Below are 22,670 nucleotides of genomic sequence, written 5' to 3'. Positions count from 1 at the left end.
AAAAAAAGTTTTTCTATGCAGTTATCAACTGTGTTTTCAACTTACAACTTTTAATAACATTTCTTAACACTTCTGAGGCAAAAGAGTCCTCTCAGGTCTTTGCAACTGATCTTTATTGTTTATTGGGCATGTTTCAACACACAGGACAAAGGGTGAATGCTGTGAAAATCCACGATGCAGATGTGAGATTTTACAACAAGAACCAAGGTCTTTGGAGTTATTCTGAATTTTGCAGGAAAGTTTTGAGATGGCAAAAACATCATCTACGATTAACTTAATGTCTGCTGTTATTCTATAGATGACAGGATTTATTTATATGTGACAGAGAAGGCTAAATATCCCATTATTGCTGACATTACACACAATGTTTTTTCTGTAGTTTTTTGGAACTACAGTGATCAATCTCAAGTCTAGTTTTAAAGTCTCCATCAGTCAGCGTCCTTTCACTTGTGCATGACTAGCCATTTTGGATTGTTTTATAACTGAAAAAAACCGCAGGAAAAGCTAAAAGCCCTAAGCATTCTTAGGGTCAAACAATTGCGACCTATCAAAGATAAAAATTTTGGCTCATATCAGGATGAGCAACTTCTCTCAAGCTTTGGTCCTCATTCTTTGAAATAAATGACTTAAGAATAGTCCTCACAATAATAGTTTAGGTCTGAAGATACCTCAAGAGCTCATCTAGTACAATCTCCCCTCGAAAGCAGGGCTGCTAGGATGTTACATCACATTCAAGAGGATAAAGAACTTCTGTTTAATTCATTACTTACGTCTGATGTACTCCATAAATCACAAATTCCAGCAAATGACACGCTATCTGGCAAAAAAGGAATCAAAGCAACATACCGAGCCACCAATTCCTGCAAGAAAACAAAACAGAGCAAGTCACCCCTTCAATTCACGACACAGATGTCTAATGATAATATTATTACACCAGATGTGAAGCATAGTGCTGTTTCCACAGATATCAATGACAAAACACTGACTAACCTCACTACAGTAGCAGCTAGCTCATTTTAGAACTTCTATCAAAGTCTGATACAATTTACTCCCATTGAGGTTTGGCATAATTCTTTGTCTTTTGAAGGACAATAGTCATTAATATACCTATTTTTTTCCAGAGAAGACAAATATCCTTTTGCAGCATCATTATGGATAGACTTACCATGTATCACACAGTCATTGCTATTTTATTTTGTATCTCTGGTTTTTCCTTTACAAAAAGCGTAGCTATACAGCAAACGTAAAAATGTTATGTACCTATGTGCACGTGCACATGCCAACACATGCATTCTGAAATCTGTATCCCAGAAACTTCACTATCTTTTCTAAGTACTTACTGCTGCTGTTTGAGAACTATTTGGGATGGCATCAAGAAGCTCCTGTGGTGGATTCAGAGGTTTGATATATCTGGTAATAAAAACTGTTTTCCCATTGAGGTCAATTACAGTTGTTAGGCATTGGCGGCTTGGAAACTTTGATGTACATTCAGCTTCATACTTTTCTGCTGCCTGGAGCAATTTCTCCTCTTCTTGGGTATCAAACTTCAAAAGACAGTAGAATTTATACAAAAATAGTTTTATTTATAATCTGGGCTTAAAGTCTTTACTACGTTTGGCCTTATTTCACCATTTACAGGAGCATAAAAGGAGTGCAAAATTCTTTCCTAATAGCATTTTGAACTTTCCTTGTAGTATATACTTTGGCTTACAGACATACAAGAACGGTAATGGAAAATCAGGCAATTTGCATTTACTTATGAATGCACGTCATGACCTGTACCTATAGCTGGCTTTATTAACGCACTGAAAATGTAGTGAAAGTTATGGCCAAGTAAAACTGCAAGGATGAGTATGTAACACCACATATTAATTCGTAACACTAATCCTACATGCTATTCACATCACACTCCATTAAAACCACAACTGAGGTTATGCATAAAATCCCAGTAATTTTTATGTAAATAATACTGTGACAACCCTGCACAATGCCAAAATATTTGCAGAGAAGGTTCAAGTAATTTTTAGATAAATCCTTATAATTCAGACTTGTCTAAAATTTTAATGCTTTTAGATGAGATTTTCCAGAAGGAAATGTAGCACTCAAAAGCATGTATTAATTATATAACAATGACAATTATTTGCTCATGTCACCTAAGATGTCATCTTTTAAAGGTCTTAGGATCAGTCAAAATAGGTTTTTATACGTACTTAGAATCCCTTGTATATTTCTAGTGGTGCTGAGAATTAAAGCTCATCCTTTGTAATATTTTTGTTCAAAATAAACCACTTTGTCCTTTGTTACCCTTCTTCTCAAACTAACCAGAGGTGGAACAGTTGGGCAGGGCCCTGCAGCTAGACCTCCAAGTCAGCAGAGAAGGCACACAGTGGTGAATCTTCTCAACCATACTTAACAGCCGAAATATACAGCCTCCGGCACTTTGTAAATTTAAATGTAGTAATCCACTGCAAATATTACTGACAAATAAACAACTACTATGTCACAGTCAAGTAAGGCAAAGTGCAAAAAGGTTGCCGAATGGCACAAAACCAAGCTAAATCTTCAACAGGGAACAACAGGAATCTCTCAACTGATTTAATTTATTAATATTGTACCTTCTTAAGCATTTCATTCATCTATATAGAGATTCAGGAAGGACAGCAAGAAAGAGAGGAAAAATAGGTAAAGAAACAAAAAAAGGTATCGTAAAATTAAACTCAAATTAAACTTAGCATCCTAAAACAGTACACAAGTATTTCAAATGACTTAACTACAGAAGGAATGGCTAGGAATAGGAACAAAGGACAGCAAAAACAGTTAGTTAGTTTTTGTCATTTTATGCCAAACACTTTCTATAGTAAGTATGTGTGTTACATTTGGGGAGTTGCAGCACAGAATAATTACTTTTTCAGTCACAGTTAGAATACACGCACATGTCACTTTAGCAGTGTTTTATGTACAGGTTTCATTAGATACATACCACCCAAAGTAGAACAGTCTCTTAATGAATTTGGTCCTGCTTTACTGAGTTTCCTCTAACATGAAATGATTTTATTGTTTTCTATTTCTATTGCTTTGAAAAAACGGATTATTTGAAAATCCTATGCAACGTTTGCTAAAGAAATCATTTGGTTTGGCTTAGTAACCAAGGTAAACAAATCATCTGCTGCTAAGTAAAATTTTTATAGGATTTAGAAAAATCTCTAATGCAAAGAGTGAACAAAAATCTGGCAAAACTCCTACTGATTTATTAATCATAACTATTTTTCCACTGTTCTTAAATTTTAGAAAACAGATCTTATGTACCAATAGTTTTCTTACCTTAGCAACGTTTTCCTTATTCGTGGTTCTACTTTCAACGCACTTCAGTAACAATGCATACTTTTTGGTACAGTTCAGCTTTGACAGAATCACAGAACAGCCCAGGTTGGAAGGGACCTCGAAAGACCATCTGGTCCAACTTTTTGTGGGAAAGTGAGCCTAGATGAGATTACCTAGCACCCTGTCCAATCGCATCTTGAAAACCTCCAGTGATGAGGACTCTACCATGTCCCTGGGGAGATTGTTTGAGTGAATGATTGTTCTCACTGTAAAAAAAATTTCTTTTTTACACTGAGATAAAACCTCTCCCAGTGCAACTTGTACCCATTGCCCCTTGTCTTCTCAGTGCGGCTCCTTGTGAGGAGAAGCTTTGACGTGTATTTCTTGCTACTTAGAACAGGGCTCATTTCCTCTGTTGCGATTTAGTGTGCTATGATTCTTTGCTGCATCTTCAGAATGGAAGATACTTCAGTCTCTTTCTAGTTATGTCTGAGTTTCGGCAAGGGGCAGTTAGCTCCTACCATCATATTTGAAATGAAAGAGAACTTATGTCAGAAAGATCTATGACTTTAATAAAATATGCTGTTTTTTCCCTCTGAAGTGTTCAAATCAATTCTAAATATAGCTACCAAACTGCACCATTCTACTAAGCATTAATAAAATAGATAACCTTTTGGTAACTAAGCATCAAATTGCATCTGTGCAAGAAATTCTGAACATTTGCTCATTATTTGAAGAGGTCAAGATTTGCAACATATAGTCCATAATATTTTACAATAGTCTCGCCCCTTATTTGAATTTCTATGATTTTTCTTTTGAAACAGTACTGGAGACAGTTCTTTCTATAAACAGAGATCAGTTTCCTTACAAATTCAGTACATTTTTTTCCCAGCAACTAATTACGGTATGTGAAGATTAAGACTATGAAACTCTTGAATAAGGTCTCATCTATTAAAGGTGCTTCAAGGCTGGTAAGTTCCTATTTATGGTTTCGAGTCCTAGCAATAATCTTATCATTCAAACTAATTAACCTTAAAAGGCATCCGTGAATGCACTTTATTAGTATTCTTTATTTTCAACAGTACTAAATTGTAACAATTCCCACAGTATTGCATGAGAGCAAGAAAACATAGGACTGGATAGTTTCCAAGACTGTAATTCAACAGGAAAAAGGGTTTTTAGACTGCATCATACAAGTCTATATTTATTCTGAAAAAGAAATTACGTAACGATAGACCTTTCTCTCCAGTTCCTGTTCGTCTCTAATAAATGATCAGTGTAGCACTGAACTGGAAGAGAACGAACTGCTGCTGTTTGTGCATGAAAAACATACATCCTTGCTGAATGGATCACAATATCATTGCATTATGTAACATAAAATAGCAAGCGGTGTATGCATTTTAACTACATATCGTTGTTAGTGTAAGGCACTTCTGGTTTAGTAAAATAACTGAAAAAAATAACAGCTGCTGTTTTGAAATAATTATCTTCACGATCTGGAGGCTGCATGAAGCCATAAATAATAAATGCTTATTTGAATAGTATAAACACAGAAGCAAGAAAATACTATGTTTGTACCTGCCACCTCCTTTTTGTCCACTGTTCACAAATACTCACATGAATACTTTATTTTTTACGCAAGTAAATGGGAAAATTACATGCTCACAGATAACGAATGCAAATTTGCTTCTATTAACATTGCAACTAGATACCTGGTGAAAGTTATTTCTCATGCATTAAGTCCACCTAACTTAATGGTGCCTCCAATTAAATTGAACTGAGCTAAAAAATTTGAAGTAGAACATTCAGAATTTGTATTAATGTCCTTTTGTACTTGCATTCATGTCCTTCGGTACACTAAGCATACCTATTTATATGCATCTCAGGAACTGCACCACTGGAAACAAAAAGCAAGAATATGATGAATTACTGATTAGTTACCTTTTCTCTGACTGACTCTCCAGGAATGAGCTGTGGTTCAATGGTAATAAACAGTGTTATATACGAGCCCTCACTCAGATTTCGCACAGAATCATAACCTCTCTCGATTCCCAGGTTCTTTTCTTTGCTGTAGCCAAGGAGGACTGGAGGAATATCCACCTTAAATGTACCATCAATCTACAACATATATAAAGAAATACTTCTCATTAGAAGCAAAAAAGCAAAACTTCCTTCTCAAATACATTTGCTACTTGTATTCAAATATTTTATTCCTTTGATTTCTTTATTAAACTGAATTACAAAACAGTAACATGAGAGAATATGACATAGATACTGGTTAACTGCGGGGAAAACATGAAACATCTCATTGTTAAATGTATTAATTACAACTGGATTTCAGCCTTTCTTGCATATTACGGACACTAATATTTAATGTAATGGAAATCATACACACTAGTTCTTAGAGAAAGAAAGAGTGCCAGCCTTTCACTGTTTTTCCTTCAAATAGCAATCTCCACATGGCACTATTTACCTGGAAAAATGACAAAATGGCAAAATACAGGTTGCAGGACTATGCTTCTGAAGGCAGCATCACACCAACAGGCCTTTGCCTATGAGGGAATGATGCTCCAGCATCTTACAGATGGACACCTTCCATGCAGAAGCTGCTGATGCTTCTTGGGTGCAACTGGAACTGGGCCCATTCAGCCAGCTGCCCCATGGAAGAGTGCTCTGATAGACTCACCAGCCCTTCGCACCTCCCTCTGTCACCACAAACAGAAGATAAGGTCTTTCTGAAAGGTTATGTCAGACAAGAGATGGCATGCCCCACACTTGCTCAGGCCAGTCTCAACAGTGGAAGTACATCGCTTTAAGAGAAAAGTGAGAAGATTAACCTCCTGACTTGGGCAGAATTCAGATGACTGCCATCAGGAAGGAACAACTTCAGCGGATGTGGAAGATGAACAGATGACTCACAGGCTGGCCCATCAAACATTTAAGAACAAAATTAAGTTTTGATGAGGAGAAAACTCTAAATAAATCACTCAGAATTTCTGCTGCAGTGTAGTGGAAGGGGATGAAGAGATGCTTTATTTGCTACCGAAACTTAACTGCACCTTGATATAACCGCTGGACTGATCAGGCTTTTTCAAATTCAGTAAGAAGTCCTGTTCAAATGAAAAAAATCTCTAATGCTGGGAAGATTTATGCAGGCACTCACACTATGCTTAGGGAATCACAAACAGCAACACCTCCTCAGAGTCAGGAGTGCATCTGACAGGAATCTTGGAGCTACTCTGGTTCTACAACAGAAAGGCTGACATCAGTATTGGTAATCCTCAAAGATGGTTTATAGGCTGTGCCCTTCACTACGTATTGGTAAGCAGTCTGTTAAAATGTCTACGTCTACCCATTAAGTCTCTCCGGACTCTGAGCAGACACACTTCTCAGGTGAATTTCATGCATTCATCATGAAACTTTTCCCTAAAAAGGGTAAAGGATCTTGTTCTTTCTCGTTTGTTGACCTTTAACAGCAGTGGTCACATTATGTGACATTGTCTGCACAGGATAGCCAAGGACTCATGAGAAGAAGGCTAGACCTTCTTACTACTTATATCTTCTTTGAAGTCAATGAAAGCTTTATTCTATCGGGCACCACAACCCTCAAACACCTAAATTGATTGATTAACCTCCCAAGCTGAAGATAGCATATTATTAATGATCTAGCAGAAGCAAGTGGACTAGCACTGGTTAGACATAAACTGTCCAAAATTTCTCAGCAATGAAAAGAATCCCATGCTTTCTTGAATCCCATGACAATTATGTTCTGTTATGCCTTGCAAATGGAGAGCCCAAGAAAACCACTTTGAACTCCAAGCACTGCACTTAAGTTGAATGAGACCCCTACAGACTTATCCTCCAATCAAAGAATCCAGGAGGCTCACAGTATGTCTTAAAGCCCTCAAGGTTCTGAGAAGTGCCCCATATAGCCAGAGAAGAGCCAATTAATGTGTCATTAGGCATGCAACTGATGTCAGAATCTTCCTGAAGTAAGAAACTGAGACTTTTGTGATATGATGACTTGATCTACACATGAAAGTAACTGCCCTGCAGAAAAAGAGTCCTACAGCAAGACTACAATATGATAGGACTATTGATGTGAAAAATTAGTTTCCTTAACCTAAGTCAAGGATGGGTGGCTGGACAAAAAAAATGCCTTTCCCCTATGACGAACTGCATGTTTTACTATCACTCCCATGACTAACTGTTGATACCTCTTGAAGAAAGCTGCTCTTAAAAAGTTCTAAAAATGGAGGAAAGAAGGGACTGGGAGAGGCAGGGGTGAAAACTTGGTGATTCATGAAAAGTGTGAAAAAAGAAGAGTTAGGTCAAGTTTCCTATCACCTATCTAGGTGATGTTGCTATTCCTAGTTCACCTATCTAGGCCGTGCAATACCAGATATCTCAAAAGCCACTGACAAAACCATCTAAAGAATTTGCACTTTAAACCTCATTACTGAAGGAAGCCAGGCTGCATTGTCAGTGTAGAAGTATGTTTGTCTATCTCTTCTCCCTTCAAAACGTTGAACTTGCTGACAAATACTCACCAAATTTGACAAAAAATAGTGGTTTCAAAGACATTTTCAAACAATTCCATAAAAATAAAAATAAACTAACAGGTACAGAGAACATCACTAAATCTGACATGCCATTACCAGCTCCCTTCCATTCTCCAGTTCTGTATTTTAAGAGGTTTACTCTTAAGTTATTGATACTTACCCTCGCTTGAAAATATATCGTAGTAAATGGAATCTTAACACATCCTAGCCAGTGTCTCTCAACACGAGTGTGGATTCCACTTCCTCTTTCACGATCATCCTATTAAAAAGTTGCCCAACATAAAACTTTGTAAGACAGCTTCATTTCCTTTAATTCAGCTTCATTTCCTTTAATTCAATCAACAATTTAACCAAGGCATTAATAAAAATTCTGTATTGTTTTAATAATTTACTATAAATAGAAGTTCAGTTACTAGTATGGCAATGATTATTCTGCATGCCTTTCAAGCATGCTAGATGCTGAACAAACACAAGAACGTCATGGTCCATGGTACAATGTGCTTGCACTTCAGGGTTCAACTCCTGTATAACCTGTGATGGAGAAACCAAAAATCTGACAAGGAGTCCACAAGAGTCTTCTCAGACAAAGTAAATTAAGCTATAGTCTTCTAATAAAATACTTTATTAGTATTTAAAAAAGCTTTTTGAAGGTAAAATTGTATGAAAATCTAACTAAACCCTGTGGAATGGAAGCATTGTTTTCATGTGTACTGCCGATCAGGGATTTCCAAATTTAGTATGATCAGCCTACAAGTTATTTAAAAAAAAAAATTCTCAAAAGGCTAGAGTGACATCTGAGTTTCAAGTCGGTATCTTTCCTCCTTCTGCTGCATCAAATTCCATTTCAGTTTTGAGGACAGAATTCTGTTCTCAGTGAAATGTGTGCATTATTTATTTTGGGGTTATATTTTCAAGAATGTGAGTGCTGCTATTTTTGTGCATGCTGAATTGACTAGAAAAGCTTTCACTGGTTTCAACAGGGGAAGGAGTTAGCCAACACTGAGAGCTTACAAAAATTTCTGGTTACTAGTACTTGCAATTTTTATCTCGTTCAAAAAAATTAATATATACAACCAAAAGATTTTTTTTTCACCAAACAGCTTGTAAAATAGGATGAGACAGAGCATAAAAAGATAGGTAATAAAAAATAGAGGAACTGGGATCATTCATCTGGAATTCAGTAAAAATCCTGATTAAGTTTAACAAGAATAGAATTCAGATTACAATTCATACGTTGCCTCAATTTTAATATCTCCAATTTCATTAAATACCAGTAAAATAGATTACATACACATGTTCAACTCTAGCAGCAGATTATATAGTACAAGCTTAATTTGTACAGACAAAGGTTAACACTGTAAAGACTGCTCCCTCTAACAATCTTGCAGTATTGACTAGATATAAAACCGTAAGGAATGACAAAATAGAGAAAAAAGAGGCACAGGAGGGTGAAAGCTATTACACTGAAAAGTCTTATTCTGTCAACTTCAAAAAGCTCATAATATTCTATAAGGTACGCTGTCCTTCAGTTATGAACTCACCTCTACAGCATCATGAAGTACTTCATCAAAAACGTTAATGAAGACTTCATCCTTCACTGACTGCAAACTGTGGGTGCTGTAGTCACCATTTGGAGCTCTGAAAAGGTTAAGTAAACCAAAAAAGTGATTTGAACTGAACAGGAAAATTTGAATAAATTTGCATGCTCAAATTAAATTATTATTACTCAGAAATAATTTGATTTCATTTTGCCATACCTAAACGGAAGCTCAAGTTCCTCATTCCAGTTGGGGTTTGGACCCTCTGCTGTTGTTGTCCGGCAGACTGTTCGCTGAAAAGAAACTTCTACAAAAGGACGGACTAAAACCTGAGATCAAAACAAAGGAAACAGATCGCTATAAAAATTAATCAGAACATATTAAATTACACATTTTCATGTATTCAGAAAAACAAACGTACTTTGTGGAGATCAGGCTGGTCCAGCCCAGATAAACTTTAATACACCTTAAATATTGCACTTCCCAGGCTTCTAAGCATTTATGAAACTTTTAAAAATATTTTATATGTTAGCATTTCCAAAAACTTATGCGTATTCAGAATACTTGACATATTTATATACACCAGCAAAACCACATTTTCCCCCCGAGAGTGGGAAAGCTATCTAATCAGAGAAGGTAACTGAAACTGAACATGTGATCCAGACACCGGTGGAAAAAAGTGCACTTGTATCCTCTTATCTGTAATCCAAGAAGCCTACTGCTATAATCCTGGTTGTCTCTGAAACTGGTCCCTATAACAGATACGCAACTCCCACTAGACACAACAAACCCCTAATGTGATTAAAAATGCCTTAATGGACCATTTCATTAGCGTTCAAATGCACATGGCAGAACCTTTTCTACTTTTCAGGAAACAATAATTTTGAAGGCAAATCATAAGAAAAACAGGAAAAAACCCTGAAGGGCTTCCACCTTCATTCAGAAGGATGCTGAATTTAGTTTTCAATAGCAAGCAAATGTAGTTTCAGTATCAGCCATAAGAACGGCTGTGCTGGTTTAGACTAAGAGTGCACTGGGCCCAAAATTCAGGCTGTGAAAATGGCCATCAGCAGACACATACAGAAGAGTAAGAACAGAGCAGGCATATATGATATTTTCCCCTATTACTCTTCCAGGCTTCAACCATTTTCAGATGAAGGACTTTCCTAAGCCTGTAATGATTTTTCTATTTAGTAACTCCCAATGGATCACTCTTCCAAATACTTGTCTAATACCCACTTCAATGCAAGCAAACCTCTTTAGTCCACGATACATGTAAGCAACTTCTCTGGGCACCTACTAACTGCTGCATGAAGAATCACAACCCTCTGTTTGTTTTGAACCTAATTCCTACCAGCTTCATTTGATGATCCCTCACCCTTGTACTGAAAGAGCCAGTGAACAGTCAATTCCTATCCGCAGTCTCTATATTACTCATGATTTTGTGCCGCTTTACCATATTCCTCCTCCCCTACTTGCAGTTACTGCCATTCTGGCTGAAAAGCCCTACCATTTTTCACTGTACAGTAGCCATTCCATATTTCTGACATCCTTATTGCTCTTCTCTGAACCTCTTGCAGCTTTACTATCTTTTTGGAGATCAAGGACTGGGCAAGCCAACCTCACTAATAAGATATCTTTCTGATGGTAAATGTTACTGTCTGTGGAAAAGAGGAATGCTCACAACTTCATGTAAGAAAATGTTAGTTTTGTAATATACCTGGTTGAATGCCCAATCTGGGCTATCAGTTGGGCTCTGAGCTGATGGAGAGGCTGCAAACATCTCATTAAACGACCGTGAAGATTTGTATGGTTGTTGAAGTTTGCTACCAGAGGAAACGGACAACAACAACAACAAGAAAAGACAGAGAACACATTACAAAATATGAATCCCTCACATTCTGTATTAACCATACAGAATTCTGGAAATACTTCTGATATTTTTATGTTATGACTTTAACCTTGGAAAGATATTTATTCGATCAAATAACACAAAAAGAATGCCAGAAAGGGGTAGCGAGTGTACAGCTCTTGTAAGCCTCATTGCAAAGGAGTGCTTTGTGCCTGGAGGCCCCCTTTTCTGAAGAGCTTATCAACCCCAGACTTTTTTTTTTTTTGCCTCCCCCATACAATCTCCTTGAGCCACAGGTTTTTCAGTTTAAGGAGATGAATCCCCACAGAATTCATAAACAGTGTAGACTTCATGGTATCCAGGCAAGGCCTCTACAACAAAATTAAACCCATATGAATCTTACACAATCAGCAACCCATGAGCAAAATAAGATAAATGTTAATACGTTTATTTTTATAGTATTTCCACTTAACTTTTTTTGTAATAACACCACAGTAGAGATTATAAAAGAGTAACTATTCATGGAGAAAGCAGCTCAAAATAAGATATCATATAATGCAAAAAGACTGGGAGGGGTTTTAGTTATATTTGTAATACTGATAATGAATTGAAATTTTCATCTCTTCCTTCCTGTCAACATGTTTCTAATATGAACTGCTTTCCTCAGTATGAACTTATTTACAGAAATCCAACAGAACCTTTACTATAGTAAAGGGATAAAACAGCAGAAGATGCTAAATTCTGTATGCACAGTAATTGGTCAGCTTGAAAACACCTCTGAGTTAAATGCAAGGTGTATATTCATTTTGGGAGAGAGAGAGAATGCTGCACTAATACATTGCTTCTGGAACTGAACCAGACTGTTCAGAACTCAAGTACCTTCACATGACACAGCATCACGCAGTGCAGGCATTGCCTTAATGTGCCTGAAGGTAATGGTCACCTTTAAAATTGGTCAGAGCCAAATTAGGCTCAGTCCATTACCGTAAACAAACAGTTCATGAAGGAGAAGACCAACATGCTACACTCAGGAGGCAAATACAGTATCCCACAATGAGGAACTGGATTTTTTTAATACTTTTGTTTGGTATTTAATTAAGATATTATGAATTAAAATTGCCCTGAGTATAACTAGCAGGCTTGCTTAAGGTATAATTCATTTGATATTACCAGAGTTAAAATGTTGTCAAAGCTGCAAGTTATCTTTCAGTCAGTTTTTTCCTCAAGCAGATGAATACAGTATTTGGTAAAACATTTCTTGCATTTAGCAGTTATTGATAAATGATTATATTATTCTACAAACTTACAAAACAGTTCTTTATCATTATTAATAAAAAGATAAATGTATATATGTTTTTATCATGAGGATCAAAACACCACACATGGCTGAATTTGAACATTAGTTGCTTCAGCTGTCCTCAAAACAGCTGCAACCAGAAAATGAATCTGTACTGGAAACAGGCCTTTAAACATACCTCATCACTGGTTTTCTCACTGGAATATCATAAGCTCTAATGATGTTCACTAACAGTTTTATGTCTCCATCTGATAAATTCTGTGCTGTGACCTTCTTCCTTTCTTTTCTTCTTGGCTTTAATGGTCGTTTTGGCTCCGCCAGTTTAAAGAGGCTGAGTCCCAAAATACTAATAATCATAAAACAGATATTTAGTCATTTTTGCACAGAATCCAGCATTCTAGTGTTTCCATGACACACATGCAAATTATGCACTAACAGAAAAAGGAAGTATATGCTCCTGTTAGTGCCATACAAAACTTTATGAAATGTCAAAATGTTTTAATTGTTTAGTACTACACAATCCAGTTCTTATATTCACTCATGTCTTATATTTCAGAAATTATAACTTAAATGTGCAAAAAAGTTTTTTTTCCCAAAACTAGGTAAGATACAAATATGACAATTGCACAGCTTCAAGATAGATCTAAACTACAGTGCTATAAACAAGGTATCTAGCAGATGATGACAACCACTGTATGGAATAGGCAAAAAATCTAATTACACAGCTATGTACAACAAACAATAGGCTACAGCAAAGAAGCAAAATGAATATGCCACAACATACCCTGGACCCTCAGAACTTATAACCCAAGGCAAAGCAGAACCAAAGAAAAAAAAACAAAACAGGAAAAGAATAAAAAGCAGATGTATGTTTTTACACATCACTTATACTAACTGCAGACATTCCAAAATCTACTTTCAAAACTGATAGCCAATGGCATTATTTCCTTATACATAATAAATCATAGTAATTACTGTTAAAATAACACAAAACCATGAGTTACTGAAATATCTCACTAAGTAAATGCTTTAAGCAAATCATGGTGTATTTTAAATTCACTAACCATATAGATTAGCAAACAGAATCCAATATGAATTAGTATTCATGATAAGAAAATACCAATGAAGCATTTGATTTTAAACAACTCCAAAAGCTGATTATAGTCTTGTTCAGATTTTTCCATTCTGTGATGTGAAAACACGAACTAAAAAATAGGATGAACTTTTTTGTAAGAGAGCAAGTCTCTGTATCTCCAGCAGATGGGACTGTTTAGATTTATACTGCTGATTGAAAAAACTTTGGCTGTACTTTAAGGGTGTCACGTTTATAGTGAACACAAGCAACTTCTACATGAAAGAAAAAGTAACTATCTTTCACAACTTGTTTACTTACACAGATTTTAAGTGAGCAACACTAATTAAGAATCATTTATGCTGTGATGACTGATAAATGTCAAAACCAACAAGTACGGGATTTGGAACAAAAATTAAAAGAATGTGCTTAAGTAATACAACAAATAACAATCTTAAAAGAAAAAAAGAATTCATTTCCAAACCCAATAACATTTCTGAAAGTAAACAGGATATGATGACATCCAGCAACAGCAAACAGAAATACATGAGAAGTAAAATGCAGAAAACGACTGTTAAAAAAATGCTCACATTATCTGCAGGGCATATGCACTGACTCAAAGCGAGCATCACCTATAGAACCAGTAGTAGTGTTACTACCTTTGATGCTTGGCTGATTATTTGGAAATCATTCAATCTGGCACCACCTAGGGCTATGATCAGCTCCTCAGATCACAGCCTGATGCATTATATCATGCTAAATCTTATTTACATACTGTCACATTACTTCTGCCAAAACCAGACTTTTTCTTAAAAAAGTTTTTACATACTTTGTGTATCAATACACTGCCTGTACTGGCAGAGGTGTACATAGTGATTAGAAGTTTATGTATTACACTAAACACAAAATCGCATCAGTTGGTCACATCAATACACTTTGCAAAAAAAGATCAGAGATGGTTTTACATTAATTATTTTGATTTAGAACAAATAAAGATAGCTCCCTTACCCCAGGCTGGGAATCTCCTCTTCATTGACAAGGTCAGAGAGAAGGAAATGGTGTTTTGCTATGAGGAAACGGTTTATCACTGATTCTCGAACCTGTGAATGCGGAGGGAGAAGAGACAAAAGTACATTTCTAATCCAAACCCACTGCAAATACTTGCATTCTGTCTATTCAAAAACAAACAAAATGTCCAAATATACATTCTTTTTTTTTTCCCCAGTTTTAAAATAGTCACGGTCCAAGGAAAATTTTATTTCCACCAGATATTTCTTTATAACATAATATAAGCTCATTTTACGAATACAATGATTCTCTAGAATCATACTGGCTAGCCAGATATAAGAACATATGAAAGCACGCAATCAGAAAATGAAGTCTTATCTGCTTACAGCTATTCATCAGAAAAAATCACAACAATAAATGACACTAACATACAGTTTTTATTTAAGTTATTCTTACTATTCTTATTCTATCTTTGTGTTGAAGTGATAGGCATATAAAGATCACATTTCAGAGTGAACTGAATTTCAGTTCTGATGTGAGCAATCTAATTTTCCAGCACATCTAACAATTTATAAAAGTGTAAAATATCCAAATATTATTTTAAAAAAGGGTGACAAATAAAGGTACTATAATGTATGGTACTCTGTACTACTATACTATTATTCAGTGTGTTTGAGTACACACTTAAATACCATGCAAAACATATGGGGCTGACACAGACATGACAGCTTTGTTAAAAATAATTTTTTTATATTGTCATACTGAATCTGGGCTTTGGCGCTTGTCTGGAAGATTTAAACACTCTTCATTGTCTGTGATTCTTTTACAAACCATTCTTTCTAACAGACGATTTGTTTTGTTCTACATCAAATCAACCTTATCATCATATTACATGTTTTGCTGGCTGGCTAGGATTTCATACACTTTTTGGTATTTCCAGTACCGGTAAGAAACTGGTAGCCATGTTTTGCGCTTGCTATTTTAACAAAATAGTCTGGAATTGCAAACTTCTCTTGGTTATATGACCAATGTTTCCCTATAATTTTTTTCCGTAAGCATTAAAGAGAACGTCATCCTAACAGAATGAACAGACAAGAAAAATAAAGTAAATCAAGCTAAGGGAGAGACGATGTTACTCTAATACCACAATGAAGGTAATGTGATGGAAGATATGCTCTCTGCCTTAGGCTGCAGGACAAGACACTCTGTGTATTGCATTAAATGATTTTTAACAGCAGTTAGGGCCACTTTCATGGAGATAATTAAGTTCTTAGTGTCACAGCTTATAAGAATGAAAATAGAGGAGAGGGAAATCAGTGAGTACCTGGGACACAACAGTACAAATCTCTGGGACACTGGAGCAAAAAAGAATTTACAGAACTGCTAGAAAAATCCAGAATGGCTGGTCATTTTGTATATTGCATCTTTTGAACAACATTTAATGAGTCATTCACAAACCTCCACTTGTTCAATTAGACCAGTTTCAGGCCTAACTTGGAATTTTAAACGTGACCTACAGACATCTTTAGAGATGAATCAGTTTTTAGTATTCATGGAAATAAAGCATCCAAGTATAGAAGCAACATATGGCCTAGAGAAATATGGTGGATCCATATTTTTTGCAGCTTACCTTCTGTAGATAGTTGGCAACAACTGCTCTGTGTGCATCTAGGTAATTTTTGCTGTCAGTCACATCCCTCTCTTGCAGTCTCTTCTCATAGTCCTAAAGATATTTACTAGAGTTTGTGATTTGATATAAATTCAGTGCTTTATTACATACAAGAAAAATGGTAAATATTTCATTAATATTAATGTATGGATCACAGTAAACCAAAACAGATGTCAGGTTTAAAAAGCTACTTTTAATGCTAATGTATACAGCAATAGCATTGCTAAACTTCCATGAATAGAGACAAGAATTCCATTAAGTTACAAGATTCATGTGGTTTAAATTACTATGAATAACTTGAAGATTTCCCTCTCTTCTTTTAAAGCTGAACTTTGACCGGCGGCTGTAAACTGAAATTCCATTTGACCTGGAAATGGCTTCTCTTACTGCAGCTGCAATAGGGAGAACCCTTTATAAACAGAAGTGATGCAGTATTCATGGAAGATGACCTGAAATCTGAAGTGTGTTTCAATACACATAACTAGTTTTCATAGTGTCTAACACTGGAAGAAACTCTACTTGTGGGAGGGTTTGCTGAGAAACAATTATTGAAGAGATTTAATAGCATAATAAAAATCTTTGTTCGTACATTCTGAGAAAGTGAAAGCTCTGTAAGCAGCCAGTGTGTGAAGATCTTGCTTTGCCTGAGGTTTGATAAAAGAGTCTGTAGCCTAACTGAGGGGCTGAGATGAATACTGGTTACCACCACAGGAAAAAGATTTACGAGAAGCACTTGGTTCTTGGGGAGAAGTATGTCGGAGTATTTCTCAGGGTTGTGTTACTATTCTGGTGGACTACAACGAAGGCTGTACTGTCAGAGGCAACTTTTATTCACAAGTTCAGGAAAGTGTCTCATAAATTAAGAAAAGGCTAGAGCTGACACTCAGCTTCCAAGCAAAACACAGAGCCTACAAGTCCAGGGGGTCTCCCAGGATCTGCAGCTTAATGGCAGTCTGCAAATCAGGTTGGCTTTAGAACCACAGCTAGTTATCATGTAGAAGCTACTCAGTAAAATTAATCTTCAGGTCATTTTGCTACTGTTGTTACTTAAGAGAACATCATTTTTTCCTAAGATAAAGGGTCCAGGAAGCGCATTCTGGAAACACAGTGCTTCATTATTTCCAGAATGAATCTTTATCTAACTTTTCCAGTGCATAATAATTATTGTTGAATGACTTCAGATTAGCAACAAAATAAAATAATAGCTCTTCTGAGCCAGAAATCTTAATTTTTAGACAGATCTAGTAATGACTAAGCTAGAAGTCCAATAATGGGAGTTGAATGCCTAACTGGTACATGCATATGCATTGCTCCCTTCAGAAGTCTTTTTACTGCAATATGATTTAAGTACCACAAATCATTAATTAGCACTCGTTAACTGTTAGTAAACTATTGGCATTAAATAAACTTTCAGAAGAAACAGGAAAAGATCATAAACTTCTGATGAACCAAATACACAGATACAGACTGACTGGCCCCAAGGATGGACAACTGAGCTCTAACAGTAAGGATGAATAGCTCAATGTCCAGTTAGTGCCCTCTAACTAGGAAGGTATCCCTGGGATTGATTACAGGGCCAATATTACTCAGTATCTTCACCAGTGACCTGGATGAGGAGACACAATACACTGTCAGCAATTTAGCCAACGATACTTGATTAGGCAGAGTGGTTAATACAATGAATGACTGAACCACAATTCAGAGGGCTCTTGATAATTGAAGACTATGACAACTGAAGTCTCAATGAAGAAAAGGCAAAATTCTGTATTGAGGGTGGAGTAGCTCCATGTGCTGGCACAGACTGGAAAGCAACCAGCAGAGTAACAGCCATATTGAAAAAAATCTGGGGGTTATGGTTTAATAACAACCAACGATGTGTTCTTTTGGTAAAAGGCAAACCACAGGCTACATTAGGAGTAGCATGACCTACAGACAAAGGGAAATTACTAGCCCCTCCAAACTGGCACTTGTGAGGGCATACCTGAAATATTGCATCCAGTTTGGGGCTGCCAGTTCAAGAAGCATGTGGAGAAACTGGATGGGGTCCACTAAAGGACTACTAAGACAGTCAGAGGCCTAGACAACATGACCTGTAAGAAGAGGTCAGAATCTTAGAAAAATGTAGGTTGGAAGAGACTTCTGATGGTCATCTGATCCAAACCCTCACTCAGAGCAGAAACAACTCCAACCAGGATGCTCAGGGCCTTTGCCATTTGAATTTTCAGTATCTCGAGAGATGGCAATTCTACAAACTTGCTTGACAACATGTTCTAGAATTTGAATACATTCTTTGTGAAAAATGTTTTCATTATATCTAACTGGAATTTCTCTTGGAGTAACTTGTGTCTAGCATCATCTTGCCTCTAAGATGAGCCTCGCTCTGTTTTCTCTGCACCGTCTCACTAGGTACCTGAAGGAAGCAATAAGATACCCCCTTAGCCTTGCCTGCTTAGGCTAAAACAAACTTAGCCCTTTCAGCCTCTCCTTGTACGTTGTGTGCTCCAGCCCTGTAGATATTCTGGTAGCTCTGTGCTAAACTTGCTCCAATATTTCAGTGTCTTTCTTGCACTGGACAAGGTGTTCAACTTAGTCTGGTGAGGAAGAGATTAATCATAGAATCATAGAATCATTAAGGTTGGAAAAGACCTCTAAGATCATCGAGTCCAACCATCAACCCAACACCACCATGCCCACTAAACCATGTCCCTAAGCGCCACATCTACTCGTCTTTTAAATACCTCCAGGGATGGGGACTCAACCACTTCCCTGGGCAGCCTGTTCCAATGTTTAACCACTCTTTCAGTAAAGACATTTTTCCTTACATCCAATCTAAACCTCCCCTGGCACAACTTGAGGCCATTTCCTCTCGTCCTATCGCTTGTAACTTGGGAGAAGAGACCGACACCCACCTCGCTACAACCTCCTTTCAGGTAGTTGTAGAGAGCGATGAGGTCTCCCCTCAGCCTCCTCTTCTCCAGGCTAAACAGCCCCAGTTCCCTCAGCCGCTCCTCAGAAGACTTGTTCTCCAGACCCCTCACCAGCCTTGTTGCCCTTCTCTGGACACGCTCCAGCACCTCAATGTCCTTCTTGTAGTGAGGGGCCCAAAACTGAACACAGTATTCGAGGTGCAGCCTCACCAGTGCCGAGGACAGGGGCACAATCACTTCCCTCCTCCTGCTGGCCACACTATTTCTGATACAGGCCAGGATGCCATTGGCCTTCTTGGCCGCCTGGGCACACTGCCGGCTCATGTTCAGCTGGCTGTCAACCAGCACCCCCAGGTCCTTTTCCGACAGGCAGCTTTCCAGCCCCTCTTCCCCAAGCCTGTAGCGCTGCATGGGGTTGTTGTGGCCCAAGTGCAGGACCCGACACTTGGCCTTGTTGAACCTCATACAGTTGGCCTCGGCCCATCGATCCAGCCTGTCCAGGTCCCTCTGCAGAGCCTTCCTACCCTCGAGCAGATCAACACTCCCGCCCAACTTGGTGTCGCCTGCAAATTTACTGAGGGTGCACTCGATCCCCTCATCCAGATCATCGATAAAGATATTGAACAAGACATGCCCCAAAACTGAGCCCTGGGGAACACCGCTCATGACCGGCCGCCAACTGGATTGAACTCCATTCACCACAACTCTCTGGGCCCGGCCGTCCAGCCAGTTTTTGACCCAGCGCAGAGTCCACCTGTCTAAGCTGTGAGCCACCAGCTTCTCTAGGAGAATGCTGTGGGAGACGGTGTCAAAGGCCTTGCTGAAGTCCAGGTAGACCACATCCACAGCATTTCCCTCATCCACTCGGCGGGTCACCTGGTCATAGAAGGAGATCAGGTTGGTCAAGCAGGACCTGCCTCTCATGAATCCGTGCTGGCTGGGCCTGATCCCCTGGTTGTCCCGCTCATGCCTTGTGAGCGCCCTCAAAATGAACCGCTCCATAATCCTCCCCGGCACCGAGGTCAGGCTGACAGGCCTGTAGTTCCCCGGATCCTCCTTCTGGCCCTTCTTGTAGATGGGCGTCACATTGGCAAGCCTCCAGTCGTCCGGGACCTCCCCCGTTAACCAGGACTGCTGATAAATGATGGAGAGCGGCTTGGCGAGCACCTCCGCCAACTCCCTTAGCACTCTCGGGTGGATCCCATCCGGCCCCATAGACTTGTGAGCGTCCAGGTGGCGTAGCAGGTTGTTGACTGCTTCCTCTTGGATTATGGGGGGTTCATCCTGCTCGCCGTCCCTGTCTTCCAGCTCAGGGGGCCGAGTACCCTGAGGATAACTGGTCTGCCTGTTAAAGACTGAGGCAAAGAAGGCATTGAGTACCTCAGCCTTTTCCTCATCCTTGGTGACAATGTTCCCCCCCGCATCCAATAAAGGATGGAGATTCTCCTTGGCTCTCTTCTTATCATTAATATATTTGTAAAAACTTTTTTTGTTGTCTTTAACTAGAGCGGCCAGATTGCGTTCTAGCTGGGCTTTTGCCTTTCTCATTTCCTCTCTGCACGACCCAACGAGATCCCTGTACTCTTCTTGAGTCGCCTGCCCCTTCTTCCACAAGTGGTAAACTCTCCTTTTTTTCCTGAGTCCCAGCAAGAGCTCTCCATTCAGCCAGGCCGGTCATCTTCCCTGCCCGTTCTTCTTATGGCGTATGGGGACAGCCTGCTCCTGCACCTTTAAGACTTCCTTCTTGAAGATCATCCAGCCTTCCTGGACCCCTTTGCCCTTCAGGACCATCTCCCAAGGGACTCTCTCAACCAGCGTCCTGAACAGGCCAAAGTCTGCCCTCCGGAAGTCCATGGTTGCGGTTTTGCTGGCCCCCCTCCTTACTTCACCAAGAATGGAGAATTCTGTCATTTCATGGTCGCTAAGCCCAAGACGGCCTCCGACCACCACATCTCCCACCAGTCCTTCTCTGTTTGTAAACAGCAGGTCGAGCGAGGCACCTCCCCTAGTAGGCTCACTTACCAGCTGTGTCAGGAAGTTGTCTTCCACACACTCCAGGAACCTCCTAGACTGCTTCCTCTCTGCCGTGTTGTATTTCCAGCAGATGTCCGGGAAGTTGAAGTCCCCCACGAGAACAAGGGCTAGCAATTGAGAGACTTCTGCCAGCCGCTTGTAGAACGCTTCGTCCGCCCCTTCATCCTGGTTGGGTGGTCTATAACAGACTCCCAGCAGGATATCTGCCTCGTTGGCCTTCCCCCTCATCCTTACCCATAAACACTCAACCGTATCATCATCACAATCGTTGAGCTCTATACAATCGAAACACTCCCTAACATACAGGGCCACCCCGCCGCCTCTCCTTCCTCGCCTGTCCCTTCTGAAGAGTCTATAGCCATCCATTGCAGCACTCCAATCATGAGAGTCACCCCACCATGTTTCTGTGATGGCGACTAAGTCGTATCTCTCCCGCTGCACAATGGCTTCCAGCTCCTCCTGTTTGCCGCCCATGCTGCGTGCATTGGTGTAGATGGATTTCAGTTGGGCTATCGATTTTGCCCCCGGCATCAGCATCGGCACGCCACCCCTAGGCTCATCTCTAGTGAGCCTGGTTTTATTCCCTTCCCCCTTCGAACCTAGTTTAAAGCCCTCTCAATGAGCAATCCAGTATCTGCCCACAGCTATTTGAGGGGCAGTTACAAAGAAGAGCATGCCAAACTCATCTCTATAGTTCCAGACAATATAACAAGGGAAAACAGCCATTATATACAACTTGGAAGGCTCAGGTTGGACATGAATTTTTTTTTTTTTTTTAAACAATCACTGGAAGGATAGTGCAGCACTGAAACAGGTTATCCAGAAAGGCTGTGGAATCTCCCATTTAGAGATCTTCAAGACTTGGCTAGACAAATACACAGCTGACCTCATCTAGTGCTGGCAACAGTACTACCACTTAGTGGAAAGCAGGACTAAATGACCTCCAGACAATATTTTCCAAACAATATTTCCACAATTCTATGAATTTTCAGACTTCTTTGCCAAATAGCTAGTAAACCAACTAGGAACAATACCACTTCAAACTTAGTTTTGAAGATCATGTCATATAAAATGAACTTGGAATGGGTGAGCATGGGTGTATCCAATTTACCTTTAATGGAAAAAAACCAAATAATTCTTAAACTATGGTTTTCAATTTTGAATGATAACATGAAATGAACAAAGTCCGTAAAATCAACTGGATCAGAAATGTATATCAAAGATGTGGCACAATCTTTAAACAAAAGATGCAAAACTAATCTAAAAATTTAAAAAGGAAAAATATTTACTGCAAAGAGCCAGACATGATTGAATTAATAAGTATCTTTAATAAAAGATATAATCCAAAAGAAATGGAAGAAAGGAATTTTTCAAAGAAATTTATGTAAGA

At 38.6% G+C, this 22,670-nt stretch overlaps 1 protein-coding gene across 2 annotated transcripts in view; it reads right to left on the bottom strand.

Moving 5' to 3' along the window:
* The window catches only part of CC2D2A (coiled-coil and C2 domain containing 2A), a 65,687-nt gene that overhangs the window by 8,774 nt on the left and 34,243 nt on the right, over positions 1-22,670 (bottom strand). The window contains exons 21-31 of one of the 2 annotated variants that reach the window (XM_076335960.1): positions 16,281-16,373; positions 14,651-14,742; positions 12,749-12,916; positions 11,142-11,247; positions 9,641-9,750; positions 9,425-9,521; positions 8,044-8,142; positions 5,263-5,439; positions 2,616-2,636; positions 1,341-1,544; positions 771-860 (exon numbers count right to left, since the gene is read on the bottom strand). In XM_076335960.1, coding sequence (XP_076192075.1) covers positions 771-860; positions 1,341-1,544; positions 2,616-2,636; positions 5,263-5,439; positions 8,044-8,142; positions 9,425-9,521; positions 9,641-9,750; positions 11,142-11,247; positions 12,749-12,916; positions 14,651-14,742; positions 16,281-16,373 — 1,257 coding nt within the window. The remainder of the gene's footprint in view (positions 1-770; positions 861-1,340; positions 1,545-2,615; positions 2,637-5,262; positions 5,440-8,043; positions 8,143-9,424; positions 9,522-9,640; positions 9,751-11,141; positions 11,248-12,748; positions 12,917-14,650; positions 14,743-16,280; positions 16,374-22,670) is intronic. The other variant, XM_076335961.1, reaches the window with a different exon arrangement.

Source organism: Aptenodytes patagonicus, chromosome 4 (genome assembly GCF_965638725.1).
Source record: "Aptenodytes patagonicus chromosome 4, bAptPat1.pri.cur, whole genome shotgun sequence".
In the NCBI taxonomy this organism is placed as follows: domain Eukaryota; kingdom Metazoa; phylum Chordata; class Aves; order Sphenisciformes; family Spheniscidae; genus Aptenodytes; species Aptenodytes patagonicus.
Note: the sequence above shows the minus strand (reverse complement) of the source record. Positions and strands in the feature narration are given on the sequence as shown.